Source organism: Elephas maximus, chromosome 1, assembly GCF_024166365.1.
Source record: "Elephas maximus indicus isolate mEleMax1 chromosome 1, mEleMax1 primary haplotype, whole genome shotgun sequence".
NCBI lineage: Eukaryota > Metazoa > Chordata > Mammalia > Proboscidea > Elephantidae > Elephas > Elephas maximus.
In genome coordinates this window covers 209,179,352-209,204,334 of record NC_064819.1, presented here as the reverse complement: position 1 = coordinate 209,204,334, position 24,983 = coordinate 209,179,352, and the positions used below count along the sequence as shown (strand labels likewise).

General features: G+C 42.2%; 1 protein-coding gene and 1 long non-coding RNA gene across 3 annotated transcripts in view; one reads left to right on the top strand and one right to left on the bottom strand.

Moving 5' to 3' along the window:
- LOC126086174 (uncharacterized) overlaps window positions 1–2,268 on the bottom strand; it is a 168,328-nt gene extending 166,060 nt beyond the window's left edge. For both annotated transcript variants that reach the window (XR_007519421.1, XR_007519422.1), the window contains exon 1: window positions 2,039–2,268. This is a non-coding gene — a long non-coding RNA (uncharacterized LOC126086174). The remainder of the gene's footprint in view (window positions 1–2,038) is intronic.
- A 503-nt stretch (window positions 2,269–2,771) lies between these two features.
- CITED2 (Cbp/p300 interacting transactivator with Glu/Asp rich carboxy-terminal domain 2) lies at window positions 2,772–5,154 on the top strand. The gene is made up of 2 exons (XM_049902352.1): window positions 2,772–3,021; window positions 3,456–5,154. Exon 2 carries the CDS (start codon window positions 3,464–3,466, stop codon window positions 4,277–4,279), a length of 816 nt encoding a protein of 271 aa, XP_049758309.1. The 5' UTR covers window positions 2,772–3,021; window positions 3,456–3,463; the 3' UTR covers window positions 4,280–5,154.
- The last annotated feature ends 19,829 nt before the right edge of the window (window positions 5,155–24,983 follow it).

Here is a 24,983-nt window from a genome sequence, read left to right as displayed (position 1 = left end):
TTACTGGACCAATAGAGACTAAATGAAATACCAAGACTACCGAGCAAGGAGAGTCTATAAACTTGTAACTCAAACCACTCCCAGAGGTTGCCTTTCAGCCAAATGACAAATTTCCCTATAAAATAAATAACATTTATACACCATGCTCCTCAAAATAACCGCCTAGATGAATCCAAATGGTTAACAGTTACAGTAGACCAAAGATGAGAAGGCTGGGGGGGGTGGGTGTAGTGAAGCTAGAGGAATGGAAACAGAACCACCAAAATTGAAATAACAAGAATGCTGGTCTATTGTGAAGAACGTAACCAATGTCACAGAACAATATGTATAAAAAAAAAAATTTTTTTTTTGTATAGAAATAGTTAAATAAGAACCAAATTTCCTGTGTAAACTTTTACCAAAAACACAATAAAATATTTTAAAAAAAAAAAAAAGGTCTGACAATCTACTTCTGAAAAGTCAACCACTGCAAACCCTATGGAGCACAGTTCTACTCTGACTTAATGGGGTCACCAGGAGTCAGAATCAGCTGGACACCTGGGCACCAAATGGTTTTATTTTCCAACCAGCTAGTTTCAGAAGCTTCCCTCCCTCTCCTCCTCCCTTAAGGGGTGGGGAATGGAAAGGTGACCTTTTTGAGGGATTTCCCAATAGTATGTGAAAGCACTGGAGCTGGATCGAGCTGCACCTTTCCTTGATGGTTGCAAGAGGAATTTAGATTAGACATCGAGAACTGTTCCTTGTGTCGCAAGACACTGCAGTAAGGGAAGTAAACAATCTTTTGGGGCAATGTTTTTTAATTTGGGGTTGACCAATATTTTGGAGTCTATTTTTTGATAGGAAGTGGGCCCTTCACCTTCCAAGCCTCTGATTCTGTAGTTGCAAACACATTACCTACAGGTAAGGGCTGTGTGTGAACAGAACAGGGAATTGCTGCAAATAACAGTGCAATGTGTTCTGTGAGAGAGTTTGCAAAAAGTAAATATTTATGAGATTCTAAAAAGTATTACATACACCATTGTAAATGCTGGACAGCCTGGAAAAGGAACGAGGGGGAAATATAAATTTAACAACGTTTAAATATATATATATATATGCCTAACTAGAGGATTTTTTTTTTTTTAACTAGAGGAGGAAGACAGAGGGGTAATAAATGAAAATACACCAGGGTTGGGTCTCTCGCAAATTCCTGAAAGGGGAAATGTATAAAAATTTCCAGTCCTAGAACTAAGGCCTTAAAAAAGAAAGAAAGAAAAAAAAAAGTCTTGCGAGCAAGAAGGAGGGGGGAAAAAAAAGCCCTAGGTCTTCGCAGCAGGAAGTCTTCAATGGCTATCGAGTTATGGTGAAGAAATAACTCGGAACAGAAGTCCTTATTCGGAGCGCTAAACTCAGTATTACCACATAAAGAGCGATATAATAGCTCGAAGCAGTCTCATCATGATGTTGGGCAAACAACTCGGCTTCCCCGAGCGAGAAAGCAAGCGAGCTCCGGCTGGGTAGTACCCTAGACCAGTGTGAGGGGTTTTATTTGCAAGTCAATGAGCCAAATGGGCGACCAAGCTAGTTGTGCCGCGTTCTGGGAAGCAAGGTTATTACTGCGTATTGCCCCAGCGAACAATTTCACTGAAAAGCAAGTTCCAGCCTTGTGTGTGCACACGGTGCCATACGGGACGTGCAGCTACGTGCCCACCTCCAGAACGACTTTATTTACAAAGCGATTACCATGTTATCTATTTGTATTTGTTTTCCTTTTCCAGCAACGGCAGCCTTACTCAGCCCTCGAATTTCTTAATTACAAACCCGTTCGTTTCTAAATCAACCCCAAACCGTCAAGCAGAACCCCGAGGGAGGCTGTGCAAGTTTGCACACACCCCCGCCTCCCGGATCAAGGGCAACAGCAGCAGCAAGAAACCGTATGTGCAAAAAGGTGGATCTGGGGACGAGGATCGCTGAGTTTGTTTACAGAGCAGAGACGCCTAAGCTCGGATGCCAAAGCTACCAAGAGCAGCAAACGCAAACTTAGCAGAAGCACACGTACCCCGGGAGCGGCGAGCGGGCCCCAAAGCGCGGACCGGATCGACGGGCGCGGGAGCGGGGAGGCCGGGCCCGCGAGCGCGCTCCGTCCACCTGCAGCCGCTGCTGCTCCCCGCCCCCAGCTCCTGTCCTTGAAAGGAGTGGAAAAAAAAATGCATCTGCACGCAGCGGCTTGACGCGGTGTTTACAGGCTGCCCCTCTGCACACACAAAGGCACGGCCCAGGACAGCGCGCTCGGGGGGAGGGCGCAGGATGTGTCCCGGGTTTTAAAGACCCACTCGGGGAAGCGCAGCCCATGTTTGCAGCCTGGGAAAGCTTCTGCAAAGCTGGGGGGCCGAAGGGCACTCTAGAGGGCGGGGGCGCCAAGCGAACCCCCTTTTCCTGTAGAGCAAGCCAGACTGCTGGGTGAGCCGGGTGGGCGAGCTGTGGACGGGGATCGGCCAGAGTGGGGTGCGAGTTTGCCTTGCTCCTCTCAGGGCAGACGCTGGCTTCGGGCCGGGAGCGCGGTGAGATTGTCCCCCTCGCCGGGAGTGGCGGGACCAGCCCCAGATTTCTGTGCCGGGAGGGAAGAAGAGGGGGCGGGGCGGCCGCAGCCTCTGCGCACGTGCCGCCGGCCGCGGGAACGCGGCGCCAGAACCCAGTCCAGCTTGCCGAGGTTCCGGAATCCGCGTGTTGGTGCAGCCCGGGCGGGAGGCTCTCGCTCCGCCCTTCCTGAAATGCTTATATTAACTGTGGCCAGAGCCGTAAGAAACACAGCTCATTGTTGGCAGATGCCGGGCGGCCTCGCCGAGCTGTGAGGGCTGCGGAGGGGAAATAAAAGGGAACGGCTGCGCTCCTGCCCCAGCGGCCGCTGCTAGACCTCGGCGCCCACCTCGCGCCCGCGAGCGCCCCGCACGCCCGGAAGGTCCCCTCTATGCGCGGCTGAGCCGGCGCTGGACCCGACGATCCCGCCCTCGGTCTTCGGAGCAGAAATCGCAAAGACGGAAGGTGAGCGCGGCGGGCGAGCCGGCGGCTCTCCTGCCAGCGCGTCCTCCGAGGGCAGGGTTTGCCCGGAGGAAGAGCGTGAGGCGGAGCTGGGGAATAACAACAGGATGTGCAACAACAGGATGGAGAGGGTGGTTTAATGCCTGAAGTTCGCGGCAGGCGACGGGGCACTTCCTTTATTAGGCCACTTCGGGGAGCAGAGGGGGTGTGGGCCGGGTCCCCCCGCCCAATCGCAGGGGAAGGGGCTCTGTGTGCAGCGCCCGGCTCTGTGGGTGGGTGGCAGGTCCACGGTGGTGAGGAGCCCTGGTGCACAGGCTGCTGGGTTCCCAGGGACGTGCGCGCGGGGAGCCTAGGGAGCAGAGGAGAGAAAAGTGGGGTGCTCGGTGGTGGGCGACACGTGTGGCGCGGGGCTTACCGTCTGCTCTTTTCACTTCCAGGACTGGAAATGGCAGACCATATGATGGCCATGAACCACGGGCGCTTCCCCGACGGCACCAACGGGCTGCACCACCACCCTGCCCACCGCATGGGCATGGGGCAGTTCCCGAGCCCCCACCACCACCAGCAGCAGCAGCCCCAACACGCCTTCAACGCCCTCATGGGCGAGCACATACACTACGGCGCGGGGAACCTGAATGCCACTAGCGGCATCAGGCATGCCATGGGGCCGGGGACTGTGAATGGAGGGCACCCCTCGAGCGCGCTGGCCCCAGCGGCCAGGTTTAATAACTCCCAGTTCATGGGCCCCCCGGTGGCCAGCCAGGGAGGCTCCCTGCCGGCCAGCATGCAGCTGCAGAAGCTCAACAACCAGTATTTCAACCACCACCCCTACCCCCACAACCACTACATGCCGGATTTGCACCCTGCTGCAGGCCACCAGATGAACGGGACAAACCAGCACTTCCGAGATTGCAACCCCAAGCACAGCGGCGGCAGCAGCACCCCCGGCGGCTCAGGCGGCGGCAGCACCCCTGGCGGCTCCGGCGGCACCTCGGGCGGCGCCGGCAGCAGCACTAGCGGCGGCGGCGGCGGCAACGGCAGCAGCAACATGCCCGCCTCCGTGGCCCACGTCCCTGCTGCAATGCTGCCGCCCAATGTCATAGACACTGATTTCATCGACGAGGAAGTGCTCATGTCCTTAGTGATAGAAATGGGTTTGGACCGCATCAAGGAGCTGCCCGAACTCTGGCTGGGGCAAAACGAGTTTGATTTTATGACGGACTTCGTTTGCAAACAGCAGCCCAGCAGAGTAAGCTGTTGACTCGATCGAAAGCCTGGCGAAAGAAATCAAACCCCCAACTTCTTCGGTGTGAATTAAAAAACATTCCCTTAGACACAGTATCTCACTTTTCAGATCTTGAAAGGTTTGAGAACTTGGAAACAAAGTAAACTATAAACTTGTACAAATTGGTTTAAAAAAAAAAAATTGCTGCCACTTCCCCTCCCCCTTCCCCAGTTTTTGTTTCGTTTTTGTAGCCTTGACATTCACCTCCCCTATGTAGTTGAAATATCTAGCTAACTTGGTCTTTTTTGTTGTTTGTTTTTTACTCCTTATTTCCTCACTTTCTCCAGTGCTCAACTGTTAGATATTAATCTTGGCAAACTGCTTAATCTTGTGGATTTTGTAGATGGTTTCACATGACTGAACTGCATTCAGATTTACGAGTGAAAGGAAAAATTGCATTAGTTGGTTGCATGAACTTTGAAGGGCAGATATTACTGCACAAACTCTGCCATCTCGCTTCATTTTTTTAACTATGCATTTGAGACTGATTTTTCAAATATGTTAAACTGGAAGATTAAACAGATGTGGGCCAAACCGTTCTGGATCAGGAAAAGTCATACTGTTCATTTTAAAGTTTGCTATCCCCATCCCCCATATGTACAGACAATAATAGGGTGTGGAATGTCGTCAGTGGCAAACATTTCACAGATTTTTATTTTGTTTCTGTCTTCAACATTTTTGACACTGTGCTAATAGTTATATTCAGTACATGAAAAGATACTACTGTGTTGAAAGCTTTTTAGGAAATTTTGACAGTATTTTTGTACAAAACATTTTTTTGAAAAAATACTTGTTAATTTATTCTATTTTAATTTGCCAATGTCAATAAAAAGTTAAGAAATACTTGTTTTCTAGAAGTCATTTGGGGGTGGTGGTTTCTTTCGGTGGCTTTTCCCCCCTCTTTAAGTTGAACACTATTGACCGAGAGTAAGCATTCCAAAGGATAAATTACAGGACACTAAAACAGGTCATGATGAGCTTAAGCGAAGAGCAGGATTTAACATAATTGGCATAATGCTTCATTGTTATCATTGTAACATGCCTCTTGGTGTGGTTTAATCAAAAGCTGCAAAGTTGTCAAAGAACATTTTTTTCCCCTTAATTGCTATCATATTCAAGTTATAAAGGTTTGTAATAGTAACTATTATAAATTATCTTTTCACGTAGGAGGGTAAGCAGAGGGGAGGTGGGGGAGGAGCAAGTATTTCTAGAAATTACTTACATGGAGGTAGGTAGATGGGAATAACACACTGGATGAATGATGAGGGTGGCATTAAATATAAGTCTACCTTTATCTCTGGTGACGAATGTTCTTTCTCAGCAAAGGTGCTAAGGACAGGCACACGTTTTTTAGCTTAATCTCTGAAATTGCTTCTGACTGGTTTATAGTTCTGAGAAGAGGGGGCAGAATTCCACCTTGAGGTTTTCTATTTTGTTCTATAATATTCAGAATTTACTCAACAAGGTTGATTCAAAGGTCAAATTACAATCTTCACAAGAGGTTCCCTCTCAAACGTGCCCTGTTTTCCAGAATTCTGAGCTTTTTCTGTTACATGTGTTGGGTACAGAGCACAGAAGGATAAGATCATTTTAATTTCACCTAGATGAGTTATCAAGATGATAACCACAGTTAAGTGGGTATCAAGCTTCACCTTATATAATCAAGCAAAGGAAACAGTGATATTGTTAAAATCTCAAATTATCCCAGTTGGAAGGAGAAGGAATTTTATTTTGCTTTCTTTGTCATGTTTTCATGACTTACCTTATGTTTAAAGGAGCAATACACCTACATTCAAGAAAAAATACGGACTTTTGTACTTAACCTCCTGGGAGGAGTAAAGAAATAGAGATTAAGAGAAATCTTTCAAATAATAGTTTAAAACAGCATTGCCTTTAGACTCTTAGATTCTGATCTTGAGTCTCATATTTCATAATAACAATAATAATAAAATCCAGGAGGGGAGGGTTATGGAGGTGTTACATTACAGTGAGTCTGGCATAAAGGCTGATTTAAATCTAATACACCCCATCCCCATTCTATAACTTCATCTCCAAGGCAGGCCATGCAAAATTAAGAAGGCCACTCCACTGAGTTTTTTATGCCTGTATAATTGACATTTTTTTAATAAAAAAGTACGTTCTAAATAAACAACTTTTTTTTTGTGACTACACCGAATCATTCAAAACTCCTTTTTCAAAGCTGATGCAGATTTCCCACATTAATAGTTCAAGCTGAAGTTTTCTTCAGCTAAGACATGTCAGTACTAAATCTGCCATCAGCAGTAAATCTTCCTGGGTAGGCATTTCCACAGTAAGTTTTTCTTTTTCTCCAGAGGCTCAAGTGAAAAAAAATATGTTTGCATACATATTAATACAGCAATTCTGGTTCTTTTTCACTTGTGCCAGGAAAAAAAGCAAGCTATCGGAGGCATTGTTTTTTTTTTTTTTTTTTTGCATAAAGAAAGAAGCAAAAGAATTGTCTTGCCACCACCCTTCACCATTTATTCTGCCCGGGAATAAGCCACAACACCTGCTCTGTCACTAAATTCCTCCTGCTGTTCCAACGCCGGAACACGTATGTGGCGATGCAGAGCCCAAGGAACTATTATTAGCTCCTGAGCTGGTCCCTGCCAACACAGAGGACTCAAACAGAGGAGCTGGGTTAAACGCACAATTTCTCTGCAATAAAAATGCAAACACACCCCTCCACCCGCCAGTTCTCTTGAATGATCTTTATTTCATTAAAGCGCCTTCTTGATCAACAATTGAGTAGATTCTGTGCAATACCTGCAGGGCTCTTAAGCAGAGGAAAATAACTCCTTGTTTGAACAACCTGATTAATGAAACCTGTACAGTGACCCAGATCACCCGGCTACTGGCAGACATTTGCAAAACCTTTTGTGGTCTTGCTTCCTACTAAGTTGCTTGCAGCATATGGGGAAATTTGACCTCTGTACCTTGGCTGTTTTTCAAAAAGTTCTAATATGATACAAGAGAGCTTGTGTTCTTTAAGCGTTGCCCACAAATAGACACTGTACGCTTGATTTTCAAGAACAGATCAATGATAAGCAACACCACCACATCATAGATACATATCAGAGAAAGAAGTACACATGAATAAAAATTGTACCTCTGCCTTGTGGCTGATAAAACCCTGGTGGCAGTATCTTTGCTGGAGCTGATAAAGACGTTACAGCTATGGATGGGTCTTTGAAGAACAGTTACCTAATCACCGCTGTTTATGGGGTGCTAGGCTAGAGCACTAGTACCAGAAGGCTGACATCTATTGTGAAGTTTATGGTCTCCGTGACTTTTACTACTGTAAACGCCTGGGATAGCTATAAATTGATGTCAACATTAAAGGCCAGGTCCTTTAGAGCAAAATATTAATCCACTAACCTATTATGGGTGGCCAGCTCTGAAATATAAACTTTGGAGTCCCAGACCATTAGGTGTTTTCGCCCCCTTGTGGAATTTATTTAGAAGGTCAAAGGAAAGCTGTTTCCTCCAGAGGTTTTCTCTTTTATTGCCTACTTGTTTGTTTGCTTTTCGCCATTTCTGAAGACTTCCCTTTCTTTACTGAAGCAAACAGTATATATTTGATCAACACATTTTTTATCAAAGAAGATTCTTATTTTCTGCAAATAAGAGTACCTTACCAAGACGATTAAAACAAATTAGGTATGCATAATTGAGATTTGCCTTCTGTTTTAAAATGTGCATTGTCTCAGGAATTTTATTGTTAAAAGCATAATAAGCAGGGGTTTGGACCCATGTCATCCGTGTTGAAACAGTGAGAACTCCGCATCCCAACAACAGGATTGTTAATTTGGAATAAGAGTACATAGTCATACATTTGATGGCATGCATGGAGTTGGGAAGGGGAAGGGAAAAATCCAGGAATGCAGGATGCAGTTATCTAGGTTGGAATGTGACCGAGCCACTGGCTCTAATCTCGTGAAAGGGCTGCTGGATCTTTAATGAGAATGAGGGTTGCTGTCTAGTTGATTCAGTAAAATTTACTTTACAATATGCCTGGCAGGTAACATTGTCTGGAAAAACAAAAGTAAATTTATAATACATGGAATTTAGGACCTAAGCATTGGTGGTTTTTTTCCTCTCCAATGGTATTGTTTTGCTAGCACAAAAGAGGTGTTTCACGTAGCTTCAGAGACCGTACTTAACACCTCGGTTCTGTACCACTATCATCAAAGTCAGAGCTCCAGGCAGGTTAAGGTTGAGCCTCAGCAAGAGAACAATAGGAAGCACATCAAATGACTTAGCCAATTATCATGGGTTCTGTTTGTCTCCCCCACCCCCAAGAATAGAAGCCACAATGGCAATGGAAGAATTTGAATTGCAATGGAATGGCTAAATTACTCGACCTATTTTTACCCAGCAAGGAGAGAAATGATTCTTTTTCCCTGGTATCCATACTTAAAATTTAAAGTGGGAAAAGAAGTATAAGGATGTTTTCTGTCAAATAATATACCATTCATAGTTTTAGGTTGCCTTATAGTACATAAGACCCACTTATACCTCTAAAAAAAAATTTTTTTTTTTATACCTTTATACCTTTAAGATACCTGGAATAAAGAACTTTTTCTCCTACAGGAAGAAATTAAGCTAATAAATTATACTAAATAATGAACTGAAAATATTACAAGCGCTTCTGGCATGAATTTCTATAGTATCTGGCTATTTATAAACACCATGAAAGAAAAACTAAGGGAAATAGGGGTCTGCTTTGTGGAGGAACTGAATCCATGGCCCTTGGGAAAAAGAATATAAGAGCAACCCCTTCCATAATTTCTATGAACAAATGATGGCTTTTTAGTGGCTGGATCCTGGTCAATTATTTCCTTCCCCAAGATCAGCACTAAATGTTGTCTGGGCCAACCCCATGAGATGGTTGGTGGTGCTCTTGGAGAATTCAGCTTGGTTAAACCAGGACAGGCAGAGCGAATTAAAGCAGACGGGAAGATGAATGGTGAGTATTATTACCTGCTTTATATGTTGTTGGTTTTCATTAGACTGAAGTAATTTGAAAGATCAGTGGGGCAGGGGTACCACGTGGGGGTGAGGGCAGTGGTTCACAGGATTCTTGGAATTTTCCCAGGCCATCGTGATTGTGTTCAGCCCAGAAATCCTTCCCATTCTTCTCTCCACAGAAGAGTGGTTACTTGATTGCATATTGGGTTGTGGGACAAAGCACACAAGGAATTTTGGCTCCAAACAAGCTTGTGGCAAGGCAAGGTTAGAGGGGGGCTCATTGCAGGAGATATGCAAATAGGTGAGTGGCTTTTGAAATGCTAATAATGCTAAATGGGTCCAGCCAGTCCATTCTTGAGAGCTAGGTGGTATGCAAAATTTAGGCTCCAGGGGAAGTCAAACCAGAAAAAAATTGTCAGAAGAAAGTCAGCTCCAAGTTGTCAATATTGTTTTATGAATATTTGAAGAAGATAAGCATGCTAGAGAGAAGGAAATGTGTCTGGAGGCTATTGAGTCTTTTTATCTCCCTAGAAGCTGATATGGAGTCCTTGGGAGATACAAGCGGTTAACAGGCTCCGCTGCTAACCCCAAGATGGGAGGTTTGAGCCCATCCAGAAATGCCTAGGAAGAAAGGCCTGGCAATCTGCTTCCAAAAGGTGACAGCCTTGAAAACCCTGTGGGGTACAGTTCTATTCTGCAATACGCGGGGTCACCATGAGTTGGAATGAACTCAACAGCAACTGGAGGAACTGATATAGAATTTGATCTTGTGACTCCTTTTCTTGCAAATCTGTTTTCTATTTCTTGTAAATTACCTTTTTTTTTTTTTAATTTGCATCATGACAATCAATATTTCTGTGCTTACAAACACATAGTATTTAAATCATGCATCAAAGTCCCTCGGTCACTTTGTAAATGTTGCCCAGTTAAACATGTTTTGGACAAATCTTTGAAAGAGAGCGAGCAGGGTGATGGCTAGTTCCAAACACCCAGGTTTGATATTTCTTCTCTTTATTCAATGTGTTTATGCCAGCAGGAAAAAAGTGATTGAACTGATTCTGTGGTCCTAAAAATGAACCTAAATTAAATATCTAAATGTTTCTAAGCTTCCCTTCTGACATCGTTTTGTTCAGATCAATGGTACTCAGCTGAGTGGGTTGGCCCCTCTAGGAGGCAGATCAGAATGGGGACAGCGTACAGAAAAGCAGTAACTTGCAAAACATGCCCAATACTGTAATATATTTGGAAAAAATTAAATATGTTATATTCAGGAAAGGAAAATATAGAAAGACTTCAAAATCTTCTTGGCTGATGGGACATGAATTTGAGAATGGTGAGAAACACTATTTAGACTATACCCATGGCCGTTGAGTCAACTCCAACTCATAGTGACCCTACAGGACAGAGTAGAACTGCCCCCACAGGGTCTCCAAGGCTGTAATCTTTATAGAAGTAGGCTACCACATCCTTCTCCTACGGAGTGGCTGATGGGTTTGAACCTCCAACCTTTTGGTTAACAGCTGAGCGCTTAACCACTGTTTAGACAACATGGGACCAAATCAGAGAACCTTATCCTTCAGCCAACATTTCTTAATAAATTACCTTGTTGTCCCTCATTTTTCTGTAGCTGGACTGGCATTTGTTGAACACCCGCTATGCAACATGCCTTGTGATAAGAACTATACAAACAATCTTATTTAAACCTCACAATATTCCTACAAGCTCCATGTCATTATTTTAATTTTAGACAAGAAAACTAACATTGAAAGAGGAAGTCAGTTGCTCAAGGATAGCCCAGCTAGTAGGCTGCAGAGGAGCAGGCTGGTTTCCAGACCCAGCTTTGAAGACTGTGCACTTTCTAATATACAATGCTGCTGTTTTAGAGCCAATTACTCCAATTGGTAGATGCTGTTGATTGTAATATGATCGGTCAATTTAATAATATCCTTTCAGGAAAATATTAAAAAGAAACAAACACTACATTACTGAGCACAAATTATAAAATGTACTTAACACAGATAATTGTGTGCCACTTCCTTTGGAGATTCACAAGATTTGGACCTGCATGTTTTCAAACCCAGTCCAGAGTTTCTTCCAAATTAAACTTGACCCTTGACAACACACCAGTATCATCGTGATGAGACTGCCTCACTCCTTCTTAACACCTTGACCTCGTTACTACCTTCCATTTTAGCTGTTTAGCTTCAAGTGAGAAAATATTGGGGATTTAAATTGCAATTTTGTTTTTCCTTAACTGAATGGCATATCACTGGATATTAGTTTCTTTCAGAAATTAAGCCAAAGGTACAGTAATTATCATTATTTATGTGTGAATTATTAAACCAACATCTCTTAGCTTTGCCAAATCTATAATCTACTAAACGAGGATGTTAGTGGCTAAATTCTCCTAAGTAAAGATGATGATAAGATTTAGGCTGATTTCAGAGTGTTAATACGTGGGGGAAAAGTGCACATCTTACAATAAAGAAATTCTAATATTTAGCTTCTTTACATTTAAATAACTTTTCTCAATCTATCTAAACATCCTGGATGTGGGTACAAACTTATTCACTCTTGCTTTGGTCTTCAGTGGAAACTGAGAGCTGGCCTCTGAATAGTTGTAGTAAGAAGAATACTAGGTTAAGATTTTAAAGCATAGGTTCTAGCCCTAGCTCTGCAACCAAATAGCTATGTAATTTAATCATTGTTGGCTTAAGTTTCCCCATCAGTAAAATGAAGATGTATGTTTAATTAATACATTCTGTATTCAAATCCTCATGAAAGAAACATCACTCCTTTCCTATTATGTTGCTTCCTCTGATAAGATGGAATGAACTATTATAAGATCCCTTCAAAACCTGCTACATCATTTTCTTACTATTTCTTTTCCAAGCTAATGGGGGCCTCAGACTCCTAAGGGCCTGTCGGTGTGCATAGACCTGTCTCAGCTGTGTTCACTCTCCAAGCACTGGAATCATCTCTGTAAACCTTCCCCTTCACTGTCATAAAGGACCACAAGTGTGGGCTACCGAGATTTCAGAACTCACAACCAAATACCAAGAAATTACCAACCACTTGTTCTAGCGCATCCACTCGCAAAGATAAACAGGTGCTTACGTAGCATTCTTTGCTGACACAATGGTTTATAAAACATACTATTACTGAAAATAATTTGATTAACTCTTCATTTCAGTTTCTTTGCTATTTTCTTTCAGATTAATTTCATTTTTACAACTTCGTAAATAACAGACAATAAATATTTGAACGGTCTTTATTTCCAACAGCTCTTCCTGGACTACAACCCTACAATTATCATCATCATCGCTGTTATTATTTATTTTCTCAAAGAGACAATCCTATATACAACGCTAGAGTAGAGGAAGCTAGCAGGTGTTAAACCCTATGAGCTGGTATTTGAGAAATTTCAAACAGTTAAGAGATACATGCCCTTGTACTTATTTTCCCTTCTCCAACTTTCTAACATACATAGTCTCTTTGCTTTGGGAAAGAGTTTGGGAAATCAATTCTTTAGCTAGATGGCAAACTCATAGATAAGTTGAAAATAGCTACATAAAGGGAACTGTGTATCATAAATACATAGCTACACAAGAAATCATTCTTAATTGACATGGAAGGGTAAGTAAGGTGGCTAAAGAACCATGATAAATTACTATTGCAATACGTGTTCCTTTCCCTACGTGGCCACTAGGTGTAGCTAAAGATCTGTAAGTTTATATTTGCACATTTCTCTTAAGTACTACCAAGATGACTAGTGTCACAGGCTTGAGGAACTTGCAACTCCCATGCCCCATTTGTTTTATTGAAATATAAAATATCCCAGTGTGACCTATTATAACCCTGAAGACTAAAGATGGAAGAGAAGTTGAAGACACCTAAAACACACTCAGCTCAGGCACCAGTTTTCCCTGCATTCTTTTAAAATTGGGAAATTAACAAAAGCCGTCTCTTCTAGCAAGTTCTGCTTTTTGCCCATTTATCCCCTTCCCTTTTAGAAATGCTCTTCTCTCCAGCCAGGCTTTCACTCAGGTACTGTTGTTGTTGTCGTTAGGTGCCATCAAGTTGATTCCAACTCGTAGCAACCCTGTGTACCACAGAGTGAAACACTGCCTTGTCCTTTGCCATGCTCCCAATCCATGTTATGTTGGAGCCCATTGTTGCAGCCACTGTGTCAATCCATTTTGTTGAGGGTCTCCTTCTTTTCCGATGACCCTGTACTTTACCAAGCATAATGTCCTTCTCCGGGGACTGATCTTTCCTGACAACATGCCCAAAGTACATGAGATGAAGTCTTGCCATCCTTGCTTCTAAGGAGCATTCTATTTGTACTTCTTCCAAGACAGCTTTGTTCGTTCTTCTGGTAGTCCCTGTTATATGTGATATTCTTCCTCAACACCACAATTCAAAGGTGTCAATTCTTCTTGCTTCTTCCTTATTCATTGTCCAGCTTTCCCGTGCGTATCAGGCAATTGAAAATACCATGGCTTGGGTCAGGCACACCCTAGTCTTCAAGGTGATATCTTTGCTTTTCAACACTTTAAAGAGGTCCTTCGCAGCAGATTTGCCCAATGCAATGCATCTGTTCATTTCCTGACTGTTGCTTCCATGGGTGCTGATTGTGGATCCAAGTAAACTGAAATCCTTGGCAACTTCAATTTTTTCCCAATTTATCATGATGTTGCTTATTGGTCCAGTTGTGAGCATTTTTGTTTTCCTTATGATGACCCTGGTGGTGTAGTGGTTAAGTGCTACGGCTGGTGACCAAAGGGTTGGCAGTTTGAATCCACCAGGCTCTCCTTGGAAACTCTATGGGGCAGTTCTACTCTGTCCTATAGGGTCGCTATGAGTCGGAATCGACTCGACGGCACTGGGTTTGGTTTTTCGGTTTTATGCTAAACTGTAATCCATACTGAAGGCTGTGGTCTTTGATCTTCATTAGTAAATGCTTCAAGTCCTCTTCACTTTCAGCAAGCAAGGTTGTGTTATCTGCATAATGCAGGTTGTTTATGAGTCTTCCTCCAATCCTGATGCTCTGTTCTTCTTCATATAGTCTAGCTTCTCGGATTACTTGCTCAGCATACAGTATGCTGAAAGGATACAACCCTGACACACATCTTTCCTGACTTTAAACCAATCAGTAATCCCTTGTTCTGTCTGAACAACTACCTCTTGATCTATGTACAGGCTCCTCACAAGCACAATCAAATGTTCTGGAATTTCCATTCTTCGCAAGGCTATCCAAAATTTGTTATGATCCACACAGTCGAATGCCTTTGCATAGTCAGTAAAACACAGGTAAACATCCTTCTGCTATTCTCTGCTTTCAGCCAGGACCCATCTGACATCAGCAATGATATCCCTGGTTCCACATCCTCTTCTGAATCTGGCCTGAATTTCTGGCAGTTCCCTGTCAATATACTGCTGCAGCTGCTTTTGAATGATCTTCAGCAAACTTTTGCTTGTGAGTGATATTATTGTTTGATAATTTCCACATTTGGTTGGATCCCTTTCTTGGAAATAGGCATAAATACAGATCTCTTCCAGTCAGTTGGCCAGGTAGCTGCCTTCCAAATTTCTTGGCATAGAAGAATGAGCACTTCCAGTTTGTTTCATCCGTTTGTTGGAACACCTCAACTGCTATTCTGTCAATTCCTGGGGCCTTGTTTCTCGCCAATGCCTTCAGTGCAGCTTAGGCTTCTTCCTTCAGCACCATCGGTTCCTGATCATATGCTAACTCAGGTACTAGCGGCTCAAGTTTCTGTCCTGGTGGGCACATCTGTTTCTTAAAACAGAAACTCAGAGAGAGGATAATATTTCAACTAAAGAAATAACTTTTGAGAGACAGAATTTTATGCATAAGTCAGGAAGATATTTGAAGATTGCTAGATATTTCTCCAACTTTGTCTAACTCTTAAATCATTCCTCTCTCCTATTTCTCTTCCTATCTCTCAAGCGAGTGCAATTTAACTGCTTAAACTCAGCCCTTCTTGCCTTAAATATTGGTGTTCACCAGGCTTTCTACCTGATCTCACTAGCCCATTCCATCCATTCCTAAGCGTTCTGATAAAAAAAAAATCTAGAAAATGAGAATTCTCAAACCCATACCTCCATCCCAGATCTCCTTCCCAAAATCTGCCCACCAATGACACCCCGCTCCCACCCACAACTTCTGATAGGCATGTCAGTGCAGCCTGTCTGACTGTATTCAGTCTTCCTCCCTAACCCCACCCAACGGGTTCCTCCCCCTGTGTTCCCATTCCTGGTTAACGGGACCACCAGCGTTCCAGGCACGCAAGCCAGAAGTCTGGAAATCTTCCTTCCTTCTTCACCATACATCACTTCCCCAGTATCCCCCACCTGCTCCTGCCAATCTAATTGGTCAATACATCCAATAAGTTCTTTGCACTTGCTACCCCTCTGCCTAAAATGTGTTTTTCTTCTGAAATCTCCCTTGGGTCTTTGTCAGACTTTGCTTCCTCAATGATCACACTAATAAAAATGGAAAGCCACCACCTTTTCCCCATAGCATTCCCTATCCCCTCTAACCTGCTCAATTTTTCTCCATAACAATTGTGGTGGTTATTAAACATGTCTGTAAATTCTTTGGTACCAATTCCATCAAAAGGTGGCTTGTAGCTCTCTTCCTTTTGAATCTGTATGGAACTTGACTGATCCACTCGCTGCATAACTTCCGAAGCTGAGCCAGAAAAGATCATGCCACTTCCTCCTGATTCTCTTGGGATACTCGCCTTTGGAGTCCTGTGCTGCAGGAGTAGAAGTCCAACTATCCTTAAGTTGCCATTCTCTGAGCAAGTCAGGCCACAGGGAAAGACCATGTGTAGGTATTCCAGCCAGCAGCTTCAGCTGAGGTTCCCAGTTGACAGCCAGCACCAATGTCTAGACATGTGATGAAGATGACTCCAGATGTTTCCAGCCTCCAGCTATTGAGTCTTCCCAGGTAAGACCTCAGGCATCACAGAGCAAAGGTATCCACTACTGTACCCGCTGAAATCCTGGCCCCCAGAATCCAAGACCACAACAAAATGGTAAGTTTTGGGGTTGGTTTGATAAATAGCAATAGCAACTAAATAACACTTATCACTGTCTCACTTGATACGTTTTTTACTTAATCAAATTATTTCTTGATTATTAAAATATTAGCCCTCCATTAAAATATAAGCTCCATAAGGACAGGGATTTTTGTCTGCTTTATTCATTGTACCTATAAGAATGCTAGCACATGGTCGGTGTTCAACAAATATTTGTCCAATGAACCAATCAATGAATGAGTAAAGGAATGAATTTCCTCTTCTCTTGTCTCATTCTTTTCCTCTCCATTCCACTCCTTGGTTCAGGCACTCATTGTTTCTTACCTAGACTGCAATAATCTTCTACCTGGTTTCATTCTACTCCCTACTTTCCATGCTTCATACTTCAGGAAGAGTTACCATGCTAAAACATAGACTCGATCATATTGCTCAGGCCCAACTTAAATTGTGAATCTGGGCAGTCATGTTTGTACCATATGACCCTGTCTGTTAGAAAAATCTTTCCAGTTTCCTGATTCAGTACCCATCAGACCCAACTGTGCATAGTTCCTGTGAGATGTCTCTGTTGTTATTGTTGTTAGGTGTCATCTAGTCAATTCTGACTTGTAGCAACCCAGTGTGGCAGAGTAGAACTGCCCCAAAGAATTTCCTAGATGTTTATCTATGATGAATAGAGAAAAGTTTGAAGATGTCAAGATTTCATTTTATGTGGATCCACAATCAATGCCCATGGAAGCAGCAGTCAAGAAACTAAACAACTACTGCGTTGGGCAAATGTGCTGCAAAAGACCTTTTTAAAGTGTTAAAAAGCAAAGATGTCACTTTAAGGACTAAGGTGTGCCTGGTCCAACCCATGGTGTTTTCAATCACTTCATATGCATACGAAAGCTGGACAGTAAGACTGAAGAATTGACACCTTTGAATTACGGTGTTGGCAAAGGCTATTGAATATACTATGGACTGCCAGAAGAACAAACAAATCTGTCATTAAAGTAGAGCCAGAATTCTCCTTAGAAGCAAGGATGACGAGACTTCATCTTATGTACTTTGGACACGTTATTAGGAATGACCAGTCCCTAGAGAAGGACATCATGCTTGGTAAAGTAGAGGGTCAGTGAAAAAGAGGAAGACCCTCAACAAGATGGACTGACACAGTGGCTGCAACAATGGCTCAAGCATAATGATTGTGAAGATTGTGCAGGACCAGGCAGTGTTCCCTTCTGTTGTACCTACGGTCGCTTTGAGTCAGAACTGACTCTACGACACCTAACAATGATATCAATCTTTATGGGAGCCTATTGCCTGCTCTTTTCTTCTGTGGAGCTGCTGGTAGGTTCAAACCACCGACATTTTGTTTAGTAGCCAAACACTTAACCATTTTGCCACCAGGGCTCTTTGTGTCTCTAGACCTCTCTTTATTTGCTCTAACTTGAGTGATTTTGAGAACATCTATTTCATTACTCTGTGCTCTTGCATATGCTTTTCTCTCTGCCTGGAAGGCTCTCCTCGTCTTTATCCTTTGTTGAAATGTATTTCAATGTCCATCTCAAGTACATTCTCTGAGAAACTTCCTTGTACAACTCCCTACTTTGTGACACCTCTATCCATTATAAATACCTCTATTTATCACACATTATTATAATTACTTGGTAATATGCTCCCCTTTTCTACTTTGTAATTATATCAATTAAGACATTTTCAGCTGCAAGTAACAGAAACCCTGACTCTGGTTTAAATAATGAGAGGTCTTTTCTTTTATAAGCCTATAAAAGAGCAGAATCCCGGGCTGGTTAATTCACTAACTCAATAACGTCATCAAGGATTCAGATTCTTTTCATCTCTCCACTGGGTTATCCTCAGTGTTGAACTCTTGGACTGGTAACAAGGTGGCATTAGCAGAGCTCACATGACATGCAGACCCAACAACGGCAAGATGAAAGATTGTCTCTTTCTGTGATTTTTTCTTAAGGGGAGGAGAAAACTTTTCACAGAGGCTCTTTCCTCACTTATTATAGCTGTATACCCATTTCTGAACCAAGCACTGGAATTGGTTTTGCCATGGGATAGAAGTACCAAAACTGATTGAAACTAATCATCTGGGGATGGGCTAGATATTGGATAGACAACTGGAAGAGGTAAAAAACCAGAAGAGGTAAAAGTTAAGCTAACCCTTTCTGAAATTAGTATCTCAAGGCATAGATTCTTAGCTGGAACAGAATTCTTTTTAAAGCTTTTGCATTTTCAGGTAAGTCTACTTCATATAATAAAGATGTATAGCTAACAAAATTATACGATAAATCACTTGAAGCATGTTTATTTGGTAAAGGTTGAAATGTCTTCTATAAAGTGGCATTTGTTAATTTAAATAAATATCCTCTTAAAAAGAGGTATATAATCATTATGTCTTCATTTCTAGCCCTTCAAAAATTCCCTTGTTAATATGATTAATAAACAACTTCTCTGAACCAAGAAAATCATGTACATGGTGACAGGTGATTAATGTCAGTGCAAAATGAACAGAATCTAATATTTATGAACAAATTACTGCTAGCTATATGGCCTGTTTCCATGATAAAAAGCACTAGTCCTGTGCCAAAACCAAAAAGAATATAAAATTAGTCTAGCAAGGTCCAAATGGGGGGATAAGAATAATCTAATCCATGACAGTGGCCACCCTTTGTCCTGTCCTGTCCTTGCTTGCCCCAGCCTCCCCACAAAATGCCCTTCTCCACCCCAGTCACATAGATCCATGTGAGAGCTTCCATGATATTACATGACCCTGCTGCCCTAACCACAGTGATTGGTTAGGGCCTGGACCAGGGGAAGCCAATCATCATACTTTACTCATCTGGTTACAGCTGATTGGTCCCAGGGTAACACCTGACCCAATAAAAATCTTTCCCTGGGAGTTTTGAAGTTGACAACAAAGAGATCAAATTTTAATGAAAAGGAATCCCTGGACAGAGCAAAATGGTTAACACGTTTGACTGGTAACTGAAAGGTTGGAGTCTTCCCAGAGAAGCCTCAGAAGAAAGGCCTGGTTATCTACTTCAAAAAAATCAGCCATCGAAAACCCTGTGGAGCACATTTCTACTCTGACACTCCATGAGTCAGAGTTGGCTGACTAGCAACTGGTTTATCAGTTAGTGGTGAAACTGTGAGCCTGGGAACTGCTGTAGGCTGTACTTCCAGCCGTGTGGAAGAAGCTAGCCTGAGAGAATAAAGACAATATGAAGAGAGAAGCAGAGTCAACAAAGTGACCTGTTACCATCTGAGTCCCTTGAATGTAGTTGCAACTTTGCCTTCTCTGAATGAAGTGTGGTTACCTGAGACAATAATATTTCTTCTGTTATGGAGCTAAGTTTGAGTTGGGTTCAATCATATGAAACAAAACTGTCCGAACACATACAGATACTAACACAAATTTCATCTCCATGTGTGTCTGTGTGTGTGTTTTTATATGTGCATGTTCATTGAAATACATGTTTGGGAGGAACTTCTTTACCCCTACACTAATGAGTGCCTTAGAAATGATCTTTTCAGTAAACACTATGAGAAATATAAAGTGTCAGTATTAAAGTTCAATTTTTTCTCCTCAGATGAGGCTTCTAGCATCCTCTTGCACCAGTATTACAATAAGTAAAGGACATTGTGGAGCCATGGTGGCATAATGATTAACAGCTTGGCTGCTAACCAAAAGATCGGCAGTTCGAATCTACCAGCCACTCCTTGGAAACCCTATGGGGCAGTTCTACTCTGTCCTATAGGGTCGCTATGAGTCAGAATTGACTTGATGGAAATGGGTTTGGGTTTTGGAATGGACACTGTAAAGTGCTGTCCAGATCCCCCTCAGCTCTGAACCTTATTCCCTGAGTTGCTGAAAAAGCTGCAAGCAGACAGCTTTCAGCTGACAAGTCTGTCTTTCAATTGCCCAGTCCCCAAAATCACACCTCCTTCCCAAAGCAGCTTACCTTCAATGACTGGCCAGTGTCTGGGATAAAGGCCTGGCCTCCTTGCCCCAACTTGAAACAATTTTGAAAGGCCATCCTAGCTTCAGACCTTCCCATTTACTGGGCTGACGACTTCATTGAGGCTGCATCTCAGCCCATCTTCTCCCTCTGCCCAATCTGCTTCCTCATCCTACCTTCCAGAGGCATTGCTTCCAAGAGCACTCCCCAATAAATTTCCTGTATGCTAGTCTCCATCTCAGAGGCCACTTCCCCAGCAACACAATGCTTTTTAAAAATTATAAAACTCTGATAATATTAGATGGCCCTTTAAGGAAAATTCAATAGATATTTAATGACTCCTTAAAATTTCCTAGCACTCAGCTAAGCTTTAGAGAGGGCAGAATAGAAATTAAAGGTGTGGCCCTGCCCCTAAGGAGCTAATTGTTTCATTAGGGACTGTTATGGATTGAACTGTGTCCCCAAAAAATGTGTGTCAAATTGGCTAGGCCATTATTCCCAGAACTGTGTGATTGTCCAGAAACCCTGGTGGCATAGTAGTTAAGTGCTACGGCTGCTAACCAAAAGGTTGGCAGTTCAAATCCAGGAGGTACTCCTTGGAAACTGTGGGCCAATTCTACTCTGTCCTATAGGGTCGCTATGAGTTGGAATCAACTCAATGGTAATGGGTTTGGTTTTTTCATTTTTGGTGTGATTGTCCACCATTTCGTCATCTGATATGATTTTCTTGCATGTTGTAAATCCTACCTCTATGATGTTAATGAGGCAGGATTAGAAGCAGTTATGTTAATGAAGCAGGACTCAATCTACAAGATTAGGTTGTATCTTGAGTCAATCTCTTTTAAGATATAAAAGAGAGAAGCAAGTGGAGAAACGGGAGGACCTCATGCCACCAAGACTGAAGAACCAGGAGGGGAGAGCATCCTTTGTACCCAGGGTCCCTGAGCTGAGAAGCTCCTAGACCAGAGGAAGATTGATGAAAAGGGGCTTCCCCCAGAGTCGACACAGAGGGGAAGACTTCGCCTGGAGCTGGCATGTTGAATTTTTCTAGCCTGCTAGACTGTGAGAGAATAAATTTCTGTTTGTTAAAGCCATCCACTGGGGTATTTCTGTTATAGCAGAGCCAGATAACTAAGACAGGGACATACAATTTAAGTTGTTGTCTTCATACAGCTCAGCAGTGTGCTCAGATAAGGAAGGCTAAAAGAAACCCAAAATCAGTGCGTAGTAGGTGACTCAGATGTTTATTGAATGAATAAATAGGAAGAGATACATGCAAGCTGTGATACACCATAAAATGTATTTAGAGGTGAACCTTATTTACCACTGCTGCCTTTCTTGTAGGAGATTCTGGGAGGTCCAAATGATTAAGTACTGACTACCAACCAAGGGGCTTGTGGTTTGAGCCCACCCAGTGGTGCTTCAGAAACCCTGGTGGCATAGTGGTTAAGTGCTACGGCTGCCAACCAAAGGGTCAGCAGTTTGAATCTGCCAGGCACTCCTTGGAAACTCTATGGGGCAGTTCTAGTCTGTCCTATAGGGCTGGTATGAGTTGGAATTGACTTGAGGGCACTGGGTTTGGTTTTGGTTTAGTGGTGCTTCAGAAAACAGGCCTGGTGATCTGCCTTGAAAACCCTGTGGGGTGCAGTTCTACTCTATAACACGTGGAATTGCCATGAGCTGGTATTGACTCAGTGACAACTCGAATCTTTGTTTTATTCATTAACCTCCTACTTTTCACATAAAAAAATAGATCAATCTCCAAACAAACACACAGGATCCTACTAGGAACTCTGCTTTGCTTTGGGATAGTTCTTAGGAAAAAGTGCCTGTCCGTTTCTGTGTAGCATAATCGAACCTCTAGCACACTCTCTGAATGGCCAAAGTGGGACAAACACCTTCCCACCTCAAAAGTAATCTTTGGAGAAAGAAGGCTATGCTATAGTTAGTAATGGTTATAGCAATATCTATAATAATATCTTACATCCAATAAAAAACCTGTCGATGTTGAGTCGACTCCTAATCATAGCGATCCCACAGGACAGAGTAGAATGGCCCCATGCGGTTTCCAAGTAGTGGCTGCCTATCTTACATCAGTATAGTGTTTATTGTCCCTGAACTTTACCTTGTTTGATTCACGTGTCATCCTGGGAGGTAGGAAGGCGGATATACATTGTATTCCCCGTTCACAAATGGAGGAACTGAGGTCCTACTTACAGCTAGGATTAAAACTGAAGTCTTCTTACTCCCAATAGAGTAGTCATAGGGTTCTCATACAGTTGTCTCTTAAAGCTGCCATTGAGAGTTATGATATATGTTAGCAGTAAGGGAATTAATATTTTTAGTTCTAGTAGCACAATTAGTTTTGCAAAAGTCAGTCAAGCTAAACCAAGCAGAATTGGTATTATTGCATATTTCACTCAGAAATGATGCATTTGGATACAAACCTTGAATTAGAAGACAGAAAGAAGTTAGTCCAATTAATCATAGCCATATTTGAACAGACAAATTAGCACATTACCATCTAGATAATAAATGTCTTCAACGCCTATCTAGGATACTACTTAAAATTACACAATTCTCCAGGAGATTAAAAACTAGATTCTATTAGAAACCTCTTTCCTTTTGTACGCAGCTTTACAACATAACATTTTACTCTTAACTGAGATACAGTTATTTGAGAAGTCTACACTGGCAGGTCCCTTGTGGGGGGTAAGGTGGGGGGTGAAAATTGATGGGAAAAGAAATTATGCTGTCAGCTCCTGCAATGCACCTTTCAGTTCAAATCAGCTTGCTGTTTTCTTCCACATGTCTCCAGCCAGCATATGGCAAAAATATCAGTTCATTTTCTCTTCCCTTCATGAGTGAATGGAGGTCATCTCTTGTGCAGTCATTATTCTGTCACGATTATTCTATAGGATGATTTGATTTCCAATTCTCTTGTCTACTCTCGTTTCCACTTATATTTACATCTCATTGATTCCCAGGAATAATGTCTTACTCAGCTCCCTTCCATCTGCTCATGTATATAATGAAGATTCAGTTTCTAATGCTTTCTATTCCTGAACCTGAGTCTCATCCTAGCAACTCCATTTATGGATTATATGACCTTGACCAAGACAATTGCCTACTTATTGGATTTAGCTTCCTCTTCTATACAAAGGGGATAATTATAACTGTCCCACTTACTAATGTGCTTTGAAAAATCACAGTAGCGTCATGGAATTAGTAAATTTAATGTTCATGTTTACCCACTCACACATAATCCCTGAAAGTCTTTGACGTACACAGGAGCTCGTCATTTGGATTTGTGGATTTGGGCTGGCTTCTGAGATAGTCACTCAGCTGGTGCCTCAGTTCTTGGAATGCCCAATAACTGCATTTTGTCTGGGTTTTGTGGTTCCTTTTTCAGCAGCAAAAACTGACATTGAGTAGTAACATCTTTGCTTCTTTGTTAAATATGGATCCTGAAAGTAAGCCATCTGTTGATGTTGTTGGAAAACGTGAAGAGAAAGTAAAGAGGGCCAAGACAGTGATGGTCATTATTCAGAAAATTTAAGTTTTGAATAAAGAGTGGAATGTTGAATTTGGCAGTGACTAAGCTCTGTTACATGAATGATTCTGCTATATTTATTCAATAGGGAAGTAAGAAAAAGTGATCGATGAAACGTGTTTCAGCCAATGCAAATATGGAAATTTGTGGGTAAAAACTATATGTGAAAGTAGCTTTGTGACTTAAAGGATTCCAGATGAGTTCAGATGTATGCCCCATGAATGTTAAGAGCCTACTATGCAAGGCAGTGTGGAAATGCTGGGCATGTTAATATTGTCCCATCCAGTGAGATAGTGCTAAACATATAGAAGTTACTTTTTAATATTCTTTTGACTGCTACGTAAGAAGACTGAGTATTTTGAACCCCCTAGATCTCGTACTCCATACTTGCAACTGGGAAAATACCAAGCATGTTGGATGATTTCTAAGTGTTTGTTTTAAATTATTGTCTATTTTAAAAGGTGTATCATGACTGCATAAATGCACATACTTCGTTTCCCTTCTATGGATCTATTCTAATAGTCCAATATATAAAGAAAGATTTGTGCATTACGATGTCAACTGTGGTGCTTTATGTAATGAAAAACTTTAGAGAACAATCTAAATGTCCACTATTAAGGGAATGGTTCCTTACATTACAGTACAAACAGAGAAAAAGGAGTGATGGAGCCATTTAAAATGTGCTTTGAAAGACAAGTGGATGTTCTGTGAAAAAATGTTAAGAAATAGAATAAAAACCTATTTACTGTTTGATCTCAACTATGTAAAGACGTATCTTGATAAAAGTCTGAAAATAAACATGACAAAATAACACGGTGGCTTCTGAACACTGGAATTAAGGCTTCTTTATATTTGATGTAAGGATCTTTGGTTGCACAATGGTTAAGCACTTAGTTGGTAACCTAAAGGTCAGCAGTTCAAATCTACCAGCTGCTCCATGGAAGACCTGGTGATCTGCTCCCATTAAGATTTGTTGTTGTTGTTGTTAGGTGCCGTCGAGTCGATTCCGACTCATAGCGACCCTATGCACAACAGAACGAAACACTGCAAGGTCCTGCGCCATCCTTAAAATCGATGTTATGCTTGAGCTCACTGTTGCA

Coding starts and splice junctions, on each gene's coding strand:
- CITED2 (XM_049902352.1), top strand. CDS start 3,464: ATGGCAGACCATATGATGGCCATGAACCACGGGCGCTTCCCCGACGGC.